The 20,950-nt window shown below is 42.4% G+C and overlaps 1 protein-coding gene across 2 annotated transcripts in view; it reads right to left on the bottom strand.

The window, feature by feature from the left end:
- Window positions 1-20,950, bottom strand: part of unc5cb (unc-5 netrin receptor Cb) — a 121,609-nt gene that overhangs the window by 49,341 nt on the left and 51,318 nt on the right. For both annotated transcript variants that reach the window (XM_080046189.1, XM_080046190.1), the window contains exon 2: window positions 3,237-3,467. In XM_080046189.1, the coding sequence (XP_079902315.1) occupies window positions 3,237-3,467 (231 nt within the window). The remainder of the gene's footprint in view (window positions 1-3,236; window positions 3,468-20,950) is intronic.

Raw genomic sequence — 20,950 nt, 5'->3', positions numbered from 1 at the left:
CCTTTTGCCCTAAACAACTGGAAGGTAAATGCTACAGTGTTCAGGCGACAGAGGAATGAGTATCTGAGGCTAAATCAACACTGTGGGGGTGGGGGAAGCCATTTGTATAATAAAAAAATTGCCACTGCGCTTTGTACAGTTGCAGCATTCTTTCATTCTTGCCTCCTGCTAATTACCCTTTGGTAAATGTGATCTGAACCAGTGGCTTCCTTTTCATGTGTGTCCCCATTATTTCAGAGAAAACTGTTCTCAGTTAACATCAGAGTGGTTTATGGTCACATCATGTACGCCCATATAACACTTGCCTTCCCTACTGTTCTCCAACTAAACTTTAACATCAAAACAAGGACTGTTTTACACAGGTGCAACAGCCAATACATTCTGTCAAGGGAACTTTTTTCTTTGTTTACACAAGCACATATTGTCTCTGCTGTTTTACTGTGTTAACTGGCTAATTTTCCACATGTAATCACCTGCACCTTAGAAAACAATAATGGCTAATTACGCCTCTTGAAATAATAATCAGTCCTATTGTTCTTCCTTATGGCCAAAGGCAGGGCTCTATACTGAGTATCTTTCTTTTAATTGATGTGTTTCACCCTACACTACGCTTACGAGGACTGAACAATGTTGCCCTACCACATTGTAAGGACAGAGTTGGTTCATATTCATCAATTTAGAGGATGCATATTTTCGCGTTCCTATAGCACTCTATCACAGGCAGCACCTGCGCTTCGTATTCAAGGGGAAGGCCTAACAGTTCAAGGTGCTCCCATTTGGCGGACGCTATAGACCATACTCCAGCTTTTCCTCTGTTTTCAGGAACAGTAGGTTGAAGTACAGCATTTTTCTCAACTTTTAGCCATTCCAAGTTTGGACCATTGGCATTACCTCTAGCGGTTAGGTAAAATAAAATAGAATAAGTTACTATGTCTATTAACCCTCAACTTGTGCATGCACAAGATGGGTCTCATACAGTGTTAAGCAATGCCTCTGTCGTCTTGAATTGATAGAAGCATAGTTACAACTCACATTTGATGTACTATATGTACTTATGTGTTTTTTTTCTCTTCAGGTTAAGTGCTTGTGTGTCATGCGTTTTGGACCACTGTGTCACATCCATTGGATTAAAAAAAGCCTTTGTTGGACTGAACATATACCTGTGTGAGATCTATTGAAAATCACAGTGGAGAGCAGATGGTGAATTGTTTCATGCTGTGAAGAACATTGTGCAGGGAAAGGAAAAAGTGATTCAAGCCCATTCTGTTGATTACATTGAAACTACTGATGACGCATGCCTATAAGAAGTATGCACTGCTGTTTAAGAGTTTTCATGCTGTATTGTGTGAAAGTAGGTTCAATGTGGCTTTTCTGAAAATGGTCATTAGAAAAGGACCCACATAGTTCCCTACAATGTGATTAAACCCTACTGTGCTCAAACCTTTCAAGACCACTACTCTATTTCATACCCTACAATGCTGTATCTGTGTATGCACTGTATATGAAGGTGAGAGCAACGGAGTGGTCATATGAGTGTGTCAAACATCTGTATAAAAGGTACAATCAATGCAGCCCGATAGCCTAAATTAACACCTGTGTTTTCAGTGTCTCTCACTGTCTCTCAGTGTCTTGCTCATAAATCACTCGTAATTGTATTTTTCTCGACAACATGAAATAGAGACAAGAAGAGAGAGAAAAGAAGAAGAAAAACACATAGGGAGAAGGTGGAGTAGGAAGGAAGAGATCCAATTTCTTCAGGCTACACTGTCAGTGGTATTGACCAGGCTAGGCCAGTTTCTATCGGTTCTCCTTTTCTGTCAATCTGGGGAAATCAGAGAGCAATAGAGTGGGCTGAGAGAGGCTATACCACTGTGTGTGTGAGTGTGTGTGTGTGTGTGTGTGTGTGTGTGTGTGTGTGTGTGTGTGTGTGTGTGTGTATGTGTAGTGCGAGAGCATAAATGAATGAAAATATGTGCAGTAAATAGCCTGTGGACATTGCTGTGTAGAGTGGGTCCGTGTGTGATGTGTGGGCTGCTTTCCATTTCTGTTGTTGCTTTCAGTACAAAACCTTCTGACACGCAGGCAAAGAGCCACTGCAACCTTCCACCTCTTCTTTGTGATGATCCTAACCATGAAACACAACTTCAGATCTGTATTCATACTAAAGTACACAAGGTCAAAACCAAAGGATTTCAGCGATGGATTCAGGTTATTTTTGTATCTAGTAGCTGAGCCTCCACAATGCCATGTTTTTCATATCGGTCAGTTAAACAGCACTTTGGAGTCATCAGTATTTAAAGCCTTGGATATCAAATGTAAGAGAATGCTTGCGGTTCCTTATAGTGTAGGTTAAGTGTGTGCGTACGTGCCTAAACATTCACATTTAGGTGATGCTAGTAGCAACTGTAGGTATGTCTGTGTAGTGAGCATGCAGACATGTGTGACAAAACAGTTGGATGAGAAGGGTAAATGCGATGTGATTGGTACCTGTGGGGCAACAAAAATAACTCAATTTCCAATACAGCAGCTGAATGCAGCCAATCAGTGCTGCGGCTGTTGTGTGTAATGGCTCCGGTGCCTTCGGGGGCTAAAATTCTGTCGAAAACAACCCTGTTGGAGCTGCACTATACACCTTGCTTCCAGATGCTTACAAACATGTACAAAGTCGAACACCTACACACAACAAAGCACACACAGCACGGGACTGTGGTGGTGCTAGTAAGCCAAAAGAAAGAAAAAAAGTACTCATTGACACATTCTAAAGCCAATATTTTTTTTCTGCAGGTAAGCTAATGCTGATAAGCTGTGGTATATAGGTGATCAATTAACCCTGGATGTAAGATTGATAAATTGACCAAAGTTGTGTGTATGTCTACTGAACCCGATTATGCTCTCATTTTGCAACCTGAACTATTATGTCTGGCACAATTGCAGTAGTCAAGGAAGTGTTTTCCACTGCTAAGAAGTTGGAGAAGCTGGACGTCCTAAAATCCAACGTTGAGTCACTAAAACATAACCATAAAAACCTTATTTATCCTTTATTTGCCAGGAGTGAAGGAGTGAGGATCTTCTTTATATTGATGAAAAAGTGAAATATGTGCGGCATAATGTCCCTTAAAATGTATTTGGAAATGCAAATGTTTTATATGAATATATAATACTAATATAATAAGAGACAGAATTGATCATGTGCATGGTTGAATGCGTATATAGTGTAGCAAGATGCGTTCACTGACCAGAGTTCTCGTCGACCCGCTCCTCCACGGTGTGCTCCTTCTGGTGAACCCACTCGCTGTTGCACTTGAAGTAGATCTGGGTGGCCGGCGTGGCCTTGCAGTACAGGTTGACCGGCTTGTTCTTGACTATGTAGGCCTCCTCCGGTTCCATCAGAAACACAGGAAGCGGCTCGGGGGGGTCCGAAGGGAAGGTTTCCGGCAGATCCCCGAGACCTATGAAGTCATCGTCCACTGTGGAGGCAGAGATAGCAACAAGATGGAGGGATGGAGGGATAGAGGAAGAGATGAAAGGAAACGGAGAAGTTGAGAAGCGAGGCAGAAAGAGAGAGAGAAAGGAAAGCAGACAAGAGAGACAGTGAGACAGTGTATTATAACCACAGTCTTTGCATGGGATTATCCATTCGCACAGCACACAGTGAAATCCCTATCATTTGATATTTTGGAATGTTTACACAAGTGTATTTTAGAGGGCAGGAAATTCTGGGATTCCTTTCAGGCAATAAGGCTGCATGGATTTACAGAAACCGGGCCTTGCTTGGTCTAACCACAACCAGCTACTGCTGAGAAACTAAAGAGGGGGAGAGAGAGAGAGAGAGAGAGAGAGAGAGAGAGAGAGAGAGAGAGAGAGAGAAAGAGGCAGAGCCAATAATGAGAAGCAGAGTTCAGAGGTTGGCTCTGAGGAACTGAAGTTATAAGCTGATCTCTTTCTGTCTCCCATTTTTCTCTCATGCTCTCTCTTTCTCGTTGCTTTTGTCTCTCGCTCTCTCTCTCTTTCACACACACACACACACATACTAGCTTACAGACACATGTTCGGATGCACACACACACACACGCCATACACACACACACATGCAGCAGATCTAATGACCTCAGGCTTTTGGCCCAGTTTGTGCCATTCCTCGGATACTTCTGCAGTAGACAGATACGCTTCCCTGTAATTACAACTCCCTTTCATCTCCCTGTCTTAAATCACATACACACAACTGCATGTATGCGCACTAGCTCACACACAAACACGAGCGTTTGCTCACAAAACATCCGCGCACGCCCACAAATATACGGGCACGCACACGCCATGAGCGAGCGAGCACGGCTAACTTTCTAACTCTTTGAAGAGGGGAGGAGGATGAAGCCTATTCGCCACCCCATTTGTCACCTCCAGAACTGTTCTATTCTTACCATCGAACCGGTAGACATCAATTATTCACAAGTGTGAAAGAAAGAAGGCAGAGTAATAGAGACAGAGATACAGTGGTGAAACAGACGGGGAGTTGGAGAGGGAGAGAGAGAGAGAGAGAAAGTACAGGGAGAGAGAGAGAGCTATAGAGAGGGTGAAAGTAACTCAGCCAGACAGATAGAGACATCCAAATGGAGTTGGGCAGACATTCAGAAACACAGCACAGGAGGACAGAAACAGGAAAGGCAGACTGTTCGGATAACAAAAGAGTTTATCAGCCCATCAGTAATTCTTCCATGTCCTTCTATCTAGCCCCGCTCCCTCCCCTGTCTCATGTGTGGACACGCTGGAGCCTTGTTGTCTGACAGAGGGTTTTGCCTCCTGGATGCTTTCGGGAGCACTAAATAATGTCTCTACTGACTGAGCAGATATCTCCCCACGATGTCTCTGTAATGTTATCTCTCCTTCCATACCTGCCACAGATTGAAGTTGATTGCCAGGAAATGAAAGGGCAGAGGGAGCCAATCAGAAAATGACCAAAGCCAACCTCGGAGGGCGGAGGAGGGGTAGGTTCTGTTTGTGTACAGTTATGAAAGTTGTTTGTGCGAATAAGCGGGTGGGCGTGTGTGTGTGTGTGTGGGGGGGGGCTCTTATGTTTTCGGGGAGTGTGCATGGCCGCTTTTCATCAGCAAAAACTTGCAACTCGCTTTACTCTTTTCTTTGGCTCCTTAATCGGCTGCTAATTGAGTAGAGGCAATAAAAGCCTGGGGTGACCTCTAACCGCCTCCGTACACCGCTCGCGTGTTAGTGGAAGCAGTGCAGTGAGAGAGCTAGAACGGGATCATTAGCCAGTTTTGAAAAACTTTCATCTTCTTGCTGCCCAAACAAGAAGACACTTTGAAACATGGGTTCAAGCTTTTTTTCAGCCTTTATGTCTCTTGCGGAGGTGATGACTCTTTAATTTAGAGGTCTATTTCAGCAGAACCCTGGCTTACTCTGTACTTTCCTGCTCCACAGTCCCTCAGTCCACCCACATCCTTAGCCAGGGGACCCTGACCCAGAAAACAGGCACAGAGAGCCGAGGAAACTCATTAAAGATTGTGTTAGCCCTCTTCCAACCTCCATTCCCCATTATCTCTCCATCTCTCTCTCTCTCTCTCTACCTCTCTGTGTGTGTGTGTCTCTCTCTCTCTCTCTCCCTCCTGGCACCCTCGCTCCATCGAATTTTGAGGTAGAGAGATCTGAAACAGCCATGAAAGAGTCGCCCCTTTACACACAGGGAGAAGCCGCTCGCCTTATGCGCTCACAGACACACACACACACACACACACGTACGCCCCGGCAGAAGCATTAATGCGCAAAGAACACTCGCACAAACTTGCTCTCAGATATATTCGAATTCATCAACTTCCTCGGTACCAGAAGTAATAAAATCAAGTGAATCGAAGCAGCCTCTCCGGTGAGAAATCAGCACGGACGGAGAGATGGAAAAAAAAGACAGCGCATGACAAAATGAAAAGAGACCAGACTCTCACCAATCACGCTGACTGTGCCCCACTCAAAACCCCAACAACACCTAGCCTCCCAGCACCTTCCTCCACCCTCCCTGGTGAACAGAATACCAAGAGCAACAAGAAAACTCAAAGAGAAACATTACTTTTCTCTGACTCAACCTCCCACTGTCTCTCCATTCATATGCAATGAGAAGGCATGCTCATGATACAATAGTTAAGAGGTTTTGGCAATGCTATGTTCAAGAAGATGCCATGTTTGAGGGTAGACACAGCTATGTTGTGTATAACCACAAACCTAACGGTCGAAAATGTGGCAAAAAAAAAGGCAATGGGGCGCACACGGATTACTGTCCAGACTCAATATTAGACTCAGTATAAATCATATGCATCATAAATGACAGGAAAGAACTTCATTTTTAATGGGAATTATCTATGAAAACTCTATGTAGAAAGATAGGGCTTTTAGAAGCAGCGCTGCAGCAGCAGCAGCTGCTGAGACGTTCCATGTGTGTCCGAGAAAAGTCCGAGAGACGCAGCAGTAAGGTAAGGCGACACGCTCCAGAGGTAGACGCAGGATGTGTGCAGAGGGCGTAAAGGGGAGCGTCGCTGCAGACGTGCCTCCGACGCGCGTCAGCAGTGCGTCTGAGGTTGGATGTGTGCCCGCTCTAGGTTGATTACACGGTCAGTGACAAAAAGTCAGACGCAGACGCGAGGTAGACGCGCAGTAGAGGTAGGATGTGTGCAGAGGCTGTTAGGCGACGCGCTCCAGAGGTAGATGCAGGATGTGTGCAGAGGCCGTTATACTCAACAAGTGCAGAACATATTACCATATTTTTACAGATCAAATACGCATTGTGAAACCTTTTTTTAAAGTCTCATAACCCCTTTAATTGGGGACATTAATACGGCATGCCTCCACTGTTTGATATGCAATATGGATTTCTCTGAGCATTTTTAATTCTGCGGCTTGCTTCTAATCAGACAATTCTCTTAATTGCCTCTGTATTGAGGGTTTAAACTTTAATGAAATATGTCCTCGCAGCACTTTTATTCAAATTGTATTTTGCTCTGTAATTGGCTGAGTTTTCCTAAATCATAGTGTAAGTCTTGTTAGTGAATATTTTAAGACTCAAAATTGAGTATTAGTTGAATGTTATAGCAGTTCCCTCATTCACTTCTACAAAGAAATTTAAAGATAAATGAACTAAGTATGGTGCTCAAAATAAAGGTAATTAATTAATGACATTTTCTTTCTCCCATTGTCAATGAACTCATCACCAGGTAGAGGAAAACCATGGTGTGGGGGAAAAAAGCAATTAAAAGAAGGATAAGAATTAATCAAATTATTCGTAGGTTAGTAGTAGGAGTGAAGAGAGGTATGAGATGGTCTTGGCAGTGTGCACCTCTTTGGCGCGTGTTCACCGTGGGAGTGGAGTGATATTAAGGAATTATTACATTTTGGACACGAGCAGATCAAAGTAGAAACCGTAGCACTGGCATTAGCTGCATATTAAAGAACAGTCTCATAGATAAGACATAAACCAAGTTATACAGGAAATGTGCACATAGGCACATCCTGATCTAACATAGAGAGTATCTGTGTAATTAATAATATACATACAGTACATAGAAAAGTGTGCGACTCCCACTCCAGACACAAACAAATAGATATTCACATGGGTCTATTCAGTAAGTGGTAAACAGCTCACCAAGACCTGAATGACCTGTCCAATTAGAAAAGTCCAAGTTCCCTGTGTGCTGTTCCATTTCTTCTATAAGTTTTTAATGACATCATTTATTCTTTAATGTAACCATAACTGCACTCAAGCTTCGACACAACAGGGGCATAAATGACTGGCTGGCTTAAATGAATAGTTTCCATTACAAATGAGCACAAGGTTGGCTAGAAAAAGAATCGTGCAGCAAATTCAGTTCAACCATAACTTACAATAAACTACAGTAAGACTAAAGCATCCCTAAAGCATTCTCGTACTCCCTACCTCTGCAATTGCTCCACCACTATTACTGGACCATCAATACCTTAGTAACATTAATGAGGTCCATTGTGCTGAGAACAGTGAAAATTGATGACAGGACATCTACAGTACATTACACATCGAGTCGGTGTCCCGGTCCACGACGACTTTGTCCTGGCTTTCAGCTGCTGCTCTATCGCCTTTTCCATAAATTGCACTTCAGGCCATAAATGCTCCGGTAATTTTACATGTTGACGTCATGTGTAAACAGGAGCCAAAGCCGATTTTCCATGAAAGTTGCTTTGGAAATGTGCCAAGTCAAAACCTGGAAAGATATCTGTAGATTTCTATAGCGGGAGCAAAAAAATAACATTTCAATGCAAAGAGCATTAAGACACACACACACACACACACACACACACACACACAAACACGCATCTGCGCACACGCGCGCACACACACACACACACACACACACACACACACACACATCTACTGTATGTCGTTACACTGGACATAGGGGCTCCTATTCAAATCACAGGGGAACTAAATAATTCAAAAAACATTCAAATATAAGAGCATTGCATGACGTTATTTCTGCAACTCTTCACATGTCAGAAACATTGAAGGGCAATCTGCCAGGTATGTTTTACTGACATTGGTGTTGGAGGCTAAATGTGCATTAGAGGGAATCTATAAAACCCTGTCTCAAACCCATAAAGAAACTCATGGTTAAGTTGGATATTTTATTGCACAAGAAAAATACTAGATACGTCAATAAACATTTAGCAGATAACTTTTATATTTACATTTTGTAGCTTGGCAAAAATACGTTCATTCTAACAATTTCCTAATTATATTGATTACAAAATGTAAATTGGATAACATTGTGGTTCTCTCAAAATGTATTTCCCAATGCAAATCAAGTCAACAATTTTAAATATATATTTGATTTTTAATAATTTCTTTATCTCACTCACTAACGTATGCATGACTTTCTATAAAGATGCAGTATTTAGCAAATAACTGCGAAGACAAATGCAACTTCAAAAAGGTGCATTATTTTTCATTATGCAAAAACCAAGAGTTTAATGCTCTTAAATCTTGAAAGTGGCAAAACAATTATTAGAAGTTCTTAGCGACATAAAAAAAACAGATGTGATGTTGATGAACATGAAATGTCTTCCCACACATATATACAGATGTTACACTATGTGCATGCTGTATATACTGTATGCAGTACTATAGTGGATCTATTGTCTGTTTTCCTGAACCGTACACCTGCGCTAAATATGTCTAAGATTGTATTTCTCATATCGTATATTGTCTGCGAGTGTCTGCAGATAACGGCCTCTGAATGCTGGACTCTGACACCAATGTGCAAGATAAGCGCTCTCTATTCTATCTGCACTCACGCAGATTTATGGTCCCAAGGAAAGCACTGTATCAGTGGCGCCAATGTTTCCCTTCAATCAGGGGAGAGTCCAGCTGAACAAGGATGAGCGTTGTCGTAAATCTTCCCCCTCTCCATTCCCCTGCTATCCCTCTTCACCCTCTTGCCTTCTCCCCTTCACTCTTCTTCTTTACCAATTCTTCCTTCTTGTATACTTCCCTGTTCAAGATAGAGAAATAAAAAAGATTGTTAAGCGGTTGGCTGGATAGGCAGACAACAGGGAGGAAAGGCCGATGTTTACGCTATGCCGCAATGGTGAACGACATGAGGTGGCTTCCAGCTGAGTGGTCAAGCAGAATAATGAACCACTCAGCTGTCGTGCCAATTGACGCGGGATAAATAGACTGTCAATCAGATCTGCCTATAAATGTGCTCTGAGCACACCTACCCATTATATTGAGTGGACATTAATCAATGGTATAACGACTTCCTTTAATCAATACTTGTTAGTATCGGACCCATACATCCCAGCGGTATAAATCAATATGTGTGGCTGTAGTTTTTAAATGCAAAATCTTTTAAAAGCTCCATGAGAAACAGACAAACTTAAAAAGCCTAGCGCAGGCTTCCATCCACTCTAATGTGTCTTTCCAGCCAGGTGCTTTATATACACTAATGTGTCTACACACACACTGACCACAGGGCCCAATCAAACACTTGATGCAGCAGGTATTTATTGATTACTGTTAAGGGCCAGTGACCCCTCTCTCACCCTATTTTATCTGAACCCCGCTGCAGTGTGCTAAACACACTCATATTTCATCTCCAGGGAATCCTACCATCACCCAACCATAGCAGGGGAGGAGAAGTCAAGAAAAAAAACAAGCAGACGTTCCCTTTAAGGTAAAAGTCAGGTGGCTCAAATATTAACCTAGCGATCAGTCCACACAGCTAATGGTCATTCCATTGCAACATGCCTAAATCCCAATGACCCGGAGAGAGCCCTAATGCACGCTAAATGAAATGCACCAAATAAAACCAAATGAATAATTCAATCAGGGCATTATAGAGCGGTCGGATTCACGGGGTCTTATTTTTTAACCGGAATACGTGATGTAATTGAAATAAATGAATCTGCAGAAATTGATTGAGCCCACCGTGGAAAAGTGCAAACACACAGCAGCAGAGAGGAGAGCAGTTGTAGTTCTAAAAGGGGTTTGCCTGGAGATAAGCTTATAAAATCTATCTACTAAGAAATGGCCAATAGCAATAAGCTGAAACTTCTTTCCCCTATCTCTCGTAGTGACCTTAGGTTAACAAGTGGTGAGCAAACTGGAAAACAATCTCAAATAAAAACAACAGTAAAAAGTGTCCATGAAGTTGTGTTATCAGTTTTATAGAACGGTACTACCTTCCCCCTGTCTTAATACAGCCATTCATGTCTTTCTCATTGGAGGTGTTTACATGTTCTCTCTCCGGTGCTTATGCCTGACCTTCAGTTGGTCCTATCTCTGGCTGCTCTCTGGCAGGAGGCAGCTGGTGCTTGCCAGGGTCATGCTAGGCCTTGGCCACTGTCTGTCCAGTCACATCACAGCGCCAGGAAAAGGCAAGGTCAAAGCATCATGATAATGATGTTCAGATTTTTTTTTAAATGCACTCCCCTGCACCCCCTGATACTTTATAATTACGAAAAAGAAACAATTGACACTTGTCCAATTTTTTTTACAATCAAATTTCTAAAATGTATTGTGATGTTTAGTTTTTTTTTGCCGCAAGAAGGCACATTTTGCCTTAGCAACAAAAGGTGCACTCGCAAAAGCAAAAACTGTCAAGACATTTCTTTGGATAATCGAAATGGAAGAGAAAAATACTGATAAAATGGAAATGAACCAGAGTATGTATTACTGATTTTCTTAAAATAAAATAATGAGTCCTATGAGTCATAATGGGAAAACCAAAAAGTGAGCAGACACCTTCTCTTACTAACAGAGGTAATATCATTTCAAAGAGGGTTGGGATAGGATTGAAATCAACACTATTTGTTCAACTGCAAATGTACGGGAACAAGAATATGTATGAAGACCAAAAGGCCTATGATCTTGGACAGGCAAAGGTCCAAGATCACATTTCATTGATGCACAAACAAGTAATAATCATTTGAAAATTTGAAATAATTGAGCTGCTTTCCATCCCTTTAATTGTGTCTTTTATACTGACAATAGGTTTCTCTGTACACTAGTCACTCAGTTGTATTTCCTTAAAGTGACCTTAAGCTTCTTAATGCATGTCCGGGAAAAATCTATGGCATGGACTCATTTTCGGGATCTCGTTATTTTACAGCTCGTATTTAACATGCTTCAACATCTCCCATTCTCTGAGGCTTTTCTAAATGTTTTTTTTTCTGCTCAGTCTCCAGCGGTTATGGTTTTTCAACAACCTCCCTGCACTGTATATTCCCACTCCCCCCCTCTTCCCCTCCCTTTCCCCCCTATTTGCTCCCTCCTGGATGAAAAGCCATTTTGGTGGTTGATTGGAGAATGATGCTGCTACTTAGAGACTCACTCCATCAGCGGTGAGGGGAGGAGAGGAGAGCGCAAGGAGAGGGAGAGAAAAAGCTCAGGAGGAGTAGTGGCTCCCTGGGGCGCTGTAGCTGTGATGGGTGAGCTGTCAAACGCCCCATTGTCCAAATTACCCAGCAAGCACCATGTCACCACCCGGGACTAATTTACGGTGCGGCGCGTATACGGAACAGACATCGGTCTCGGAAGTAAGAGTCCAGGGGAGAGACAAGAAAGGGGGAAAGGAGGTGGAAGGAAGGAAGGAAGGTGTGTGTGTGTGTTGGGGGGGGGGGGGGGGGGGTTCCAATCTAACACCTTCAGAAGAGGTGGGACATGGGCCGCTAACACACTCAGTCCCGATAGAAAAGCCCAATTAACTTCATGCAGGTTTTTTTTTAGTGTTTGCCGTTTGCTTTCTGCTTCAGGGCCTCAATGACAGGTGCCAATATGAATATGTGTCATGCTCCTGTGCCTTCCCCCGCCCACCCGCCGCCTGTCAAACGCACACACATTCACTCAAGCACAAACACTTTAATACAGTTTTTAAAGCAGCCACTGCATACAGATGCCTCTCGCTTGGTTGTTCGCTTGCGGTCTTAACGACTTGGTCCTTTTAGCACAAACTGGCTGGCTATGCCCATTCACTTGTCACATGTCACACCCCTGGGTGCCCCAAATGCCAGACAGGGGCCATCACCCATGTACCGCCATACCAACCAACCGGTGGGCTGTGGAGTGAGGCGCTACTTGTCAAGAGGAGAGACGTGCCGTACTCCTCTGACCCCTCACTGTGCCCAATAGCTTGATGCGATGCCTCCACTTTCTACTAATTGGCCCAAAGCAGCGGGCAGCCCCAGTCTGCCACTACAGTGAAAGGCCAAGGGATCAGAATGCAAAACATACAAACAGACAGTAACATCAACAACAATAGCTCATCTCGTTCAAAATCTAAGACCACAAATGGCTAATATTATCATTAATAGTCCAACAGAATAAACTCTGAAAATTAAAATATAATAACAAAGATGTGTCTTTATTGTCATTTCAAACTGTTGCATTCATATCTGATAGGATATTTCAACATGTTGTCAAACCTCCTGGAATAATAACAAAAGTCACAAAAAAATGACACCGCATGAGTAAAAATTGAAATATAAAATCTCACACCTACATCAAAACAACATCTCCTCTGAGAGAATTGGCAACGAGAAACCAGGAGGGAGCCCAATAGAAAAGCTCAAAATGCACACCTGTGTCTCGAACGAGAGCTGCTTTGAAAGACGTTTTATATTACAGTGTCTGTTACAGGAAATGTGCTTCATCAGCCTTACTTACACCACACCACAGAGGTGTTAAGTACAGTAAGTTTAAAGTGCTTTTCTTGATGCTTTTCCATGGTGTTTATCCAAGTGAACATGATTCCAACTGCTCTAAACTACATTACTGTAATATACTGTATATAGTTACCAAATAGGCTGCCAAAAAAAGTTTGCAGCAAAAAGAAAGCAACACCAACCAATTCATGCTACATCAGAATACATTTCAAAAGCTAAAGGATAGGATTGTAATGCTTAAAGCAATGATCAAAGCAGAGGCAAAAAATAAAAAATACATCTGTTCAAATGACCAATTTGCATACACCGAGGAAGGCTAGAGGAGGTACAAACCAACACATGGATACACATGATATGAATTGTAGGTCCAAATGACAGCAAGAAAAAGAATGACATGATTCACAAGAGAATGTAGCAGCCCCCACAAATGTACAAACACTTCACACTGCACGCCTCACACAGATGTAACCTGAAACACTTAAATTTCCAACAGTCCCCACACCACAAAAAAAAATAAAAATCCCTGCAGCACTTTATCTGGGGGCCACTACGGACTAGAAGTGTGTCAGAATGTGAGAGACACAGTCCCCCGAGCTCTATTCTCCATGTCTGCCACTGAATCTGGTTATAGCCTGTTTATTCCACTGACACACACACACACACACACACACACACACACACACACACACACACACACACACACACACACACACACACACACACACACACACACACACACACACACACACACACACACACACACACACACACACACACACACACACACACACACACACACACACACACACACACACACACACACACACACACACAAACTCAAATTGAAGGTTGAGAAACCATTAAAAGACATGGTGCTTTAAGAAGCTCTCCTTTTCCTTTAAATACTCTGCCCCTTTGGAACTGTATCTTCTGCTGTGTCCCCATCTTTGCTGCTGGGCTGAACAAGGGTACCTTCAGCCATCTACTAAAGGCCTCAGATGGGAGGGGAAATGAGAAGATCAGGATTTACTGTATGCCGTAATACACCAAACATGGGTGAGTGCCCTAATACAGGCTTTGATGGTGTAACTGTGTGTGTGTGCGCAGGGGGGGAGTATATGTGTCTACGTGTGATGGATGAATTAATGTGACAAGGCAGATGTAATGCAGAATCATAAATCTTAGCCTCAGGATTGAGAGAGAGCAAGAGGTGATATGTAATAAAGGGCACACACACACACACATACACACACACACACACACACACACACCAATGTTATGATGCTGATAATAGAAACAAGACCCGAGCCGCAATAGCCAGCTAATAGACACAGACTATATCTGCCCCTAAGGGTTGTGACATGCACACACATGCACACACACACACACACCCACACACACACACACACACACACACACACACGGCACTGGAGACACACAAATACACAGAAAAATACAAACTCTATCCCCTTTTCCGGCAATTTATTATGCTGCTTTCAGACCAACAGCTTAAGTGTTAGATATGGCTGTAATGCTGTTAAAATCGTAATACTGTTACACAAGCCCGCTGTTGTACAACATGCTAATTCTTTACTTACTGTGAAGAGAGCATTGGATGGGGCTCTGATACAAACATGACAGCATCTCTGTTGAGACTACCGTAGCAATACACAGTAGCAAAACAAATAAAAACAAAACACACAATTGAAGCTACAGTATGTTATTACAAGCCTCTTGCCAAAAGCACGTTGACAAGCTGATCAGAATCATAACTAGTCTCTCAACTGACAGCTCAGCAAACTCTGACAGTCGTCCCTATCAAGTGAGATGGTATTTTACTGTAAATGTTCAACTACATGTCTGACCTATTTCAAGGCGAATTTCCCTCTGAATAACAACGGTAATTAAGGCAGTTCCTGGTTTGCCTGGGAACACTAGATATTCAGCTCACATTGACAATAACAAAAATACTTCTCGTTGGGCTAGGCGCATTAATCCATATTTCCCTCATATCAGGTATCTTTAGCCTACAGTATCTTGGCATAAATATTGTCTTTCACTACCATGAGAAGGGCTGCACAGGAATTTGGCTAGAATCAAAGCACGTCTGGCTACCTAACAATATGGCGGTGCAGAATGTATTCCTTGTATTTCCACACCACCACTGTTTCATCCTGCATGTTTATTCAAGGACACCAGGATGCTTATAGGGCTGCTGCCTAAAATGTAAAAAGGCTTTGTAGCATTCAAGGAAAGTACATAATGCTGGTTACTTAGCCTACTGTAGACAACAATAGGCACAAGTACATTTGCTTCAGGGTGACGGCTTTGCTGTTTTGAGGTTTTACCACGCCTCTATCAGCTAACTCAGGACTTGAGGAGTTTGCACATAAACTTGACTCATGTTGTTGGCCTCACTCAAGTGCAAAGCCCTTCTTCATTTCCTACCTGAAAAATACTGTGTGTGTGATTTGAAAAGTCCACATATGAGGCTTGTTACACTGGCTTCAATGACGGAACAACAAACAAAATCCATTGTCTCAGCCCATTTCAAACAGTTTCTTTCCCCGTGTAATCTAGGCTTGCACAGGAATGACCACATAGCTACTATTACACACTGGATGGGGTATCATATTCGCATTGGCTCTCGGTGTACAGCGCACTACAGCATATCCAGCTTGGATGATCGATTGCGTTATTGCTAAGCCAAATACCCCGCTATACTTGCTGATATCAGTGCCCCACCTGTTTTCAGCTTTCTCATGCGAGGTTATATGGATGGGACGGGGAGCTGCCAGAAAAGAGCTCTACTGATTAATGTATAGTCATTGTACCGCTTTTTTATGGTATAATAGACACTGAAAAAGGTGGACATACACACATAAACACAGGTTATTGTCACTATGACCCTGCTCCCAACAGGTTATCAGAGCATCAGATATATCCGGACTCTTTCCATATCCGGCGAAGATAGATGGAAGTTCACCCCTAGAACCAGAGTGCATCTCGAATATATCTTGAGTGACCACTTATGATCAGATTCCCCTTCCCCACGCTTACATTGACATTTATTTTATGTGAGGATAAATGCTGTATGCTGGTTTAAACGTGCCATGTCGAAAATATATAAAAAAATCCAAAAAATCTGAAGAAAATATGGAAAACTAAAGCAGCTGTTACCAATCAGAGCGACGGAGAGAACCAAAACACAAAATGGAGCTTTACCTTGCTGTGAAAATACTGCAAATATTTGGCTGTTCTTTATGTTCTTATCTCAAACCAATTCTGAATGTGTCTTTTCAATCTCCTGACTTGTTCGAATGGCATTTGAGGTGCATTGATATTTGTATTTGGAGTTGTCCACATTTGACTAAAGCCACATAACACATTCACACAAACATAGACGTGTCTAAAAAAAACTGAACAAATGATAGGAAATGCATAACTAATGCAACTGCTTCCATACAGGGCACAAAAACTCACTGAAATATCTCAATAGCATTAGAATGTTGTGAATCATTTGCTATGGCTTTCGACTCTCCACGAAGCTGAACACCTAGATTTTGGACCTACTCATTAGTACTCTCCAATGAAGGAACACCTTTTGAAAGAATCGTATCCTTTCCTCAGAATAGTTCCAGTGACTAACGCTGTTCTTGCTTCAACCTAATAGATACATCTTATATTGTCACCCATCATGTACATTGTAGTTAGAGGAGACACAGTGTCACTTACTTTTAAATACAATACAATTTGAGAAAGAGTCACAGTATGTGTGCCACTGATTCTGAGAAACCGATGTTGTATATATACTGTATATGCAGTATTGCCATATTGATTGTCTAACACCCGATAGATACAGAGAAGTACACAAACTCTCTCACATACAGTATGTACAGGCACACGCACACAAAGAGAAACACAAACACGCACAGACCTCACTCCTGTTAATGGTGATGTGTTAAGAGGAAAAAACACTAGGTGGGATGGAAGGCATTTAGTGTTTTTTTTTTGTGTGTGTGTGTGTGTGTGTGTGTGTGTGTGTGTGTGTGTGTGTGTGTGTGTGTGTGTGTGTGTGTGTGAGAGAGAGTGTGGGTGTGTGTGTCTAGGTGTGTGTATGGAGGGGGGGGTGGGGGGGGGCGACTGCATTAGGGAATCACACACCCAGCTCCACTCACCAGGAGAGCTCTGTCAGCCTGTGATTTTGCACTGTACCCCTCCCAGCCAGCCTCCTGTGCTGTTCACTGCTGAAATAGGTCAAGCACATATAATGGAGGGGCAATGAGGAGCAAGTGTCCCCCACCTACACTCCCCCCACCGGTTACCACTACCAAGCTATGGCCCCCCCATGGACACACAGAGGGGCTTGCTGTCGAGAGAGACAGGCTCATCCAGCCACAACATCCCAAATTTCCAGCCACAACAGCCATTTACGAAAACGCCACGCTTGAACAGAGCGGATTGCAGCATTTTTGGTACAGCATGGGCACACTCGCAAGACAAAATTCGCAACAACAAAAAAATTAAATGAGAAGCTACAAAAATTGGACGACATTTAATAGTGGATATTGTGTGTTATTGTGTGGAACTGTTCGCAATCAAGAAAATGGTTCATCACTGTCACTCTCCATGTGAGCATGTGACAGAGAAGGAGAGAGTTAGGAGTCGAGCATGAGGGTGTGCAGCATTCTACGGCATATGAAAAAACGGTTGCGTAATGTCTGACAAAAGATACTGCTGTTGAGCTGATAATTATGGTACATGAAACGTATATGTTCCAGTGTTTTTGAAACAAAGCCAGAACATCTTGGCGTCTCCTGCATTGATTTTTTAATCTCCTGTATCTTGTAGTATTTCTGGCTTGAAAACTAATACTAAACAATCTCTCTAAGTAAGACATGGCATTCTGTGACTCTTCTTTTATGAGCGCTCCTAAAAAGGGAAACACCTGTGTATTCACTGTGTGGTTTTTTTAATTGCTCAAAGCAACCCGCTTTTTAGAAAAATCTGCATAAAGATACATACTGTACAAGGATAAACAAAATGATTGGTTGTTGAGTTTAAATACTATAGTGTATAGGGACCATCTGACCTCAATGATTTGGCTGTTCCATAGCATGCAATTGGAATATGAATGGAGAGTTGTTCTATTAATAACTCAACTATTAAAAAAAATATGTTTTGTTGAGAAAAAGGTCAGTTTCTGATGTTGCTCATGTAAATTCACTTCATGATTGAAATGGTAAATCACATATTCTACTTTCTCCTACGCATGCCAAGTGCTTAAACACGCATGCACATGCACACAGGAGTATGCCTCGATACACATGAGCGCGCAAAGAATTACAATAAACACACACAATCAAAACATTCTCCCTCATACTTTGGTTTACTATCCTTCCCTCCATTCTACTAATCTTACTTCTACTACATATATCCTTTGCATTATCTCCCTGCACTCTCAACTCATGCTGTCTCTCTCCTCTGCAGTCTCTCCACTATACAGGCAGTGACCTTTTTCTCCAGCAGAAACAGGATACTGCCCATCTCCATCTTCCTCATGCATTAATGATCTGTGGTAAGCTGAGGGCATCTGTCTGACTCTCGCAGCCTGTCCGCCGCGCGCTCCACTTCCAAGGACGGAGCTGCAGCCAGAGCCACATATACATTCCCCACCAGTCACCCACAGGGAAATGCAGATAAATAGCCACGGATAGCGATAGCATAGCTCCACCACGGTCTAAAAAAAAACGCAAAAGAGTCTGCTGCTCCTTCTCATCTCCATCGCATTCATCTCGCTGAAACTCCCCAGTGGCAGATATATCTAAAATACTGGAGCAGATAAGATGACAGCAAGCCACAGACATAAAGTGAAACTCAGCCAATTATCCTGGTTTCATTCTGAACCCCTCACTGCAGGATACAAGCAGATGAAACATGATTCCTCCATGGGGTAGCTAGCAATGCAGATTGTTCCTTTTTAATACCTTCCATTCATCATCATTTAACGTGTACTATGGCAATGAGAACCCAAATGCATCCAGCAATGCCTTTATTTAAAAATTGTCCTGATGTTCATTCTCAGCTTATCTATGCAGCTCTTTCGGGAAAAAGATCCCCCAAAGTGCTCTTTTGGCAAAAGCTCAGTATTGTCGAGTTCAGGGAGGTCTTAAAAAAAACTAAAGATAAAGTGAGTGTGTAAATCCTGCTGCAGTCCATTCAATTGGCTGTACATTTGGAAATGGCAGCAGTAACTAGTTCTCAAGTTCTTCCTAATGCGATTTTATGAGTTACAAAGGGCCCTGTGTGTTTCCATCCTTTTACCAGCCAGGTCTGATCAGTTGCCTCTATTTGCTAAAGCTCATGAGCATTTGTGTGAAGTTTGGCTCTCTCTTCACCACAATAATCTGGTATATGGTTGTGTCGTTGTCGTTGTTGTTGTTGCCAATGCACCAATCATACAATGTCACATGAGTTCAAATGAAGTCAAACGTGCTGCCTTAAACCTTGTGTTATCCCTCTATAGTGTGGCATTCAGTTCAAAGTCATTTTGTCATTCTACTTTGTCGCTTTAAAATTGTCTGTATGAAAAGCAAATTAACTACAGTATCATAATGGAAATTGTTTTACTCTCCAAAGAGAAGTCACCAACCAGATCCTACAAGGATTTTTTTTAAACTTTTCAGTGACAAATGTGCTCAATATGTACCAATACTGTTGTCAATATTATAAAATGAATGCTAGCATTAGAATGTTTGTATTGTATGCATGCAGAGCAAGGAACTGGATGACTACTTATCCAAGATGTTCTAGCCGCAACTTATGGACTTACTTTAGTTTTTTCCTCAAAAGGTTTTTTCAAATCAATGTGTAACGATTCCACTAATCTACTTTACTAAACAGTAGATCAGTGCTACAGTAAGAGTCTGTCTTCTCTCTAGACACAAAAAGAAAAGAGTGAGATGTTTGCGGATGATACATACTAAACATCATTTGAGTGAGAATCTACAGAAGTCATATCATAGTTCAATAACATTTCCCTTAGCACCAACAATGGTGAGCCCTACAAACCGAGGCATATTTTGTAATCACCCTGTCACCTGCCGGGACTCATTCCCCCTAAACCCCATGATGCATTCTGACAGCTGCAGGAATCCTCATCTGGGGAGGAGGGATGAAAAGATTTTCTTCTGTGCACCTCCCCGGCGCTCCATAGCCAAATATTTGACTCCTTGCCTGTGATCCGTAGCCCTTGAAGGCTTCTGTTGGGCTTTTCCACATGACTGATCTCTCTTCTCAAAGCAGGTGTTTAATACACAACTGACACAGACGCCTCACTAGTAAACCAGTGCAGGCAAACTAATACACAGCGAGAGAGAGAGAGAGAGAGAGAGAGAGAGAGAGAGAGAGAGAGAGAGACACACACAGAGAGAGAGAGCAATGAAAAAAGTGAAAAAGACTAAATAAAAGATATTACATTTTTTTTTAAACTTTATATCTTTAACTCCATAAATCAGGCTAGTATAGGCTCAATGGTTGGATTAGACTTGACAACCATATCAGATAGCAGTGTGTCTGGCTGCCTGCCGTGCTGATGCAACTCCCCAGGGGTTCCTGTCTTTAGCCAGCCCTTGAAGTCACCGTTACACACTCCTACACACATGCCCTTTAGTCATGAAAAAATACACACGTGAACACACATGCATACTACTGCACACATGCATGCCCACCCAGGAGCACGTACTGAAATGGCTCACAC

This window comes from Ammodytes marinus (assembly GCF_949987685.1).
Source record: "Ammodytes marinus genome assembly, chromosome: 18".
Taxonomy (NCBI): Eukaryota; Metazoa; Chordata; class Actinopteri; order Uranoscopiformes; family Ammodytidae; genus Ammodytes; species Ammodytes marinus.
The sequence above is the reverse complement of the archived record's forward strand: the minus strand, read 5'-3'. Positions and strand labels throughout refer to the sequence as shown.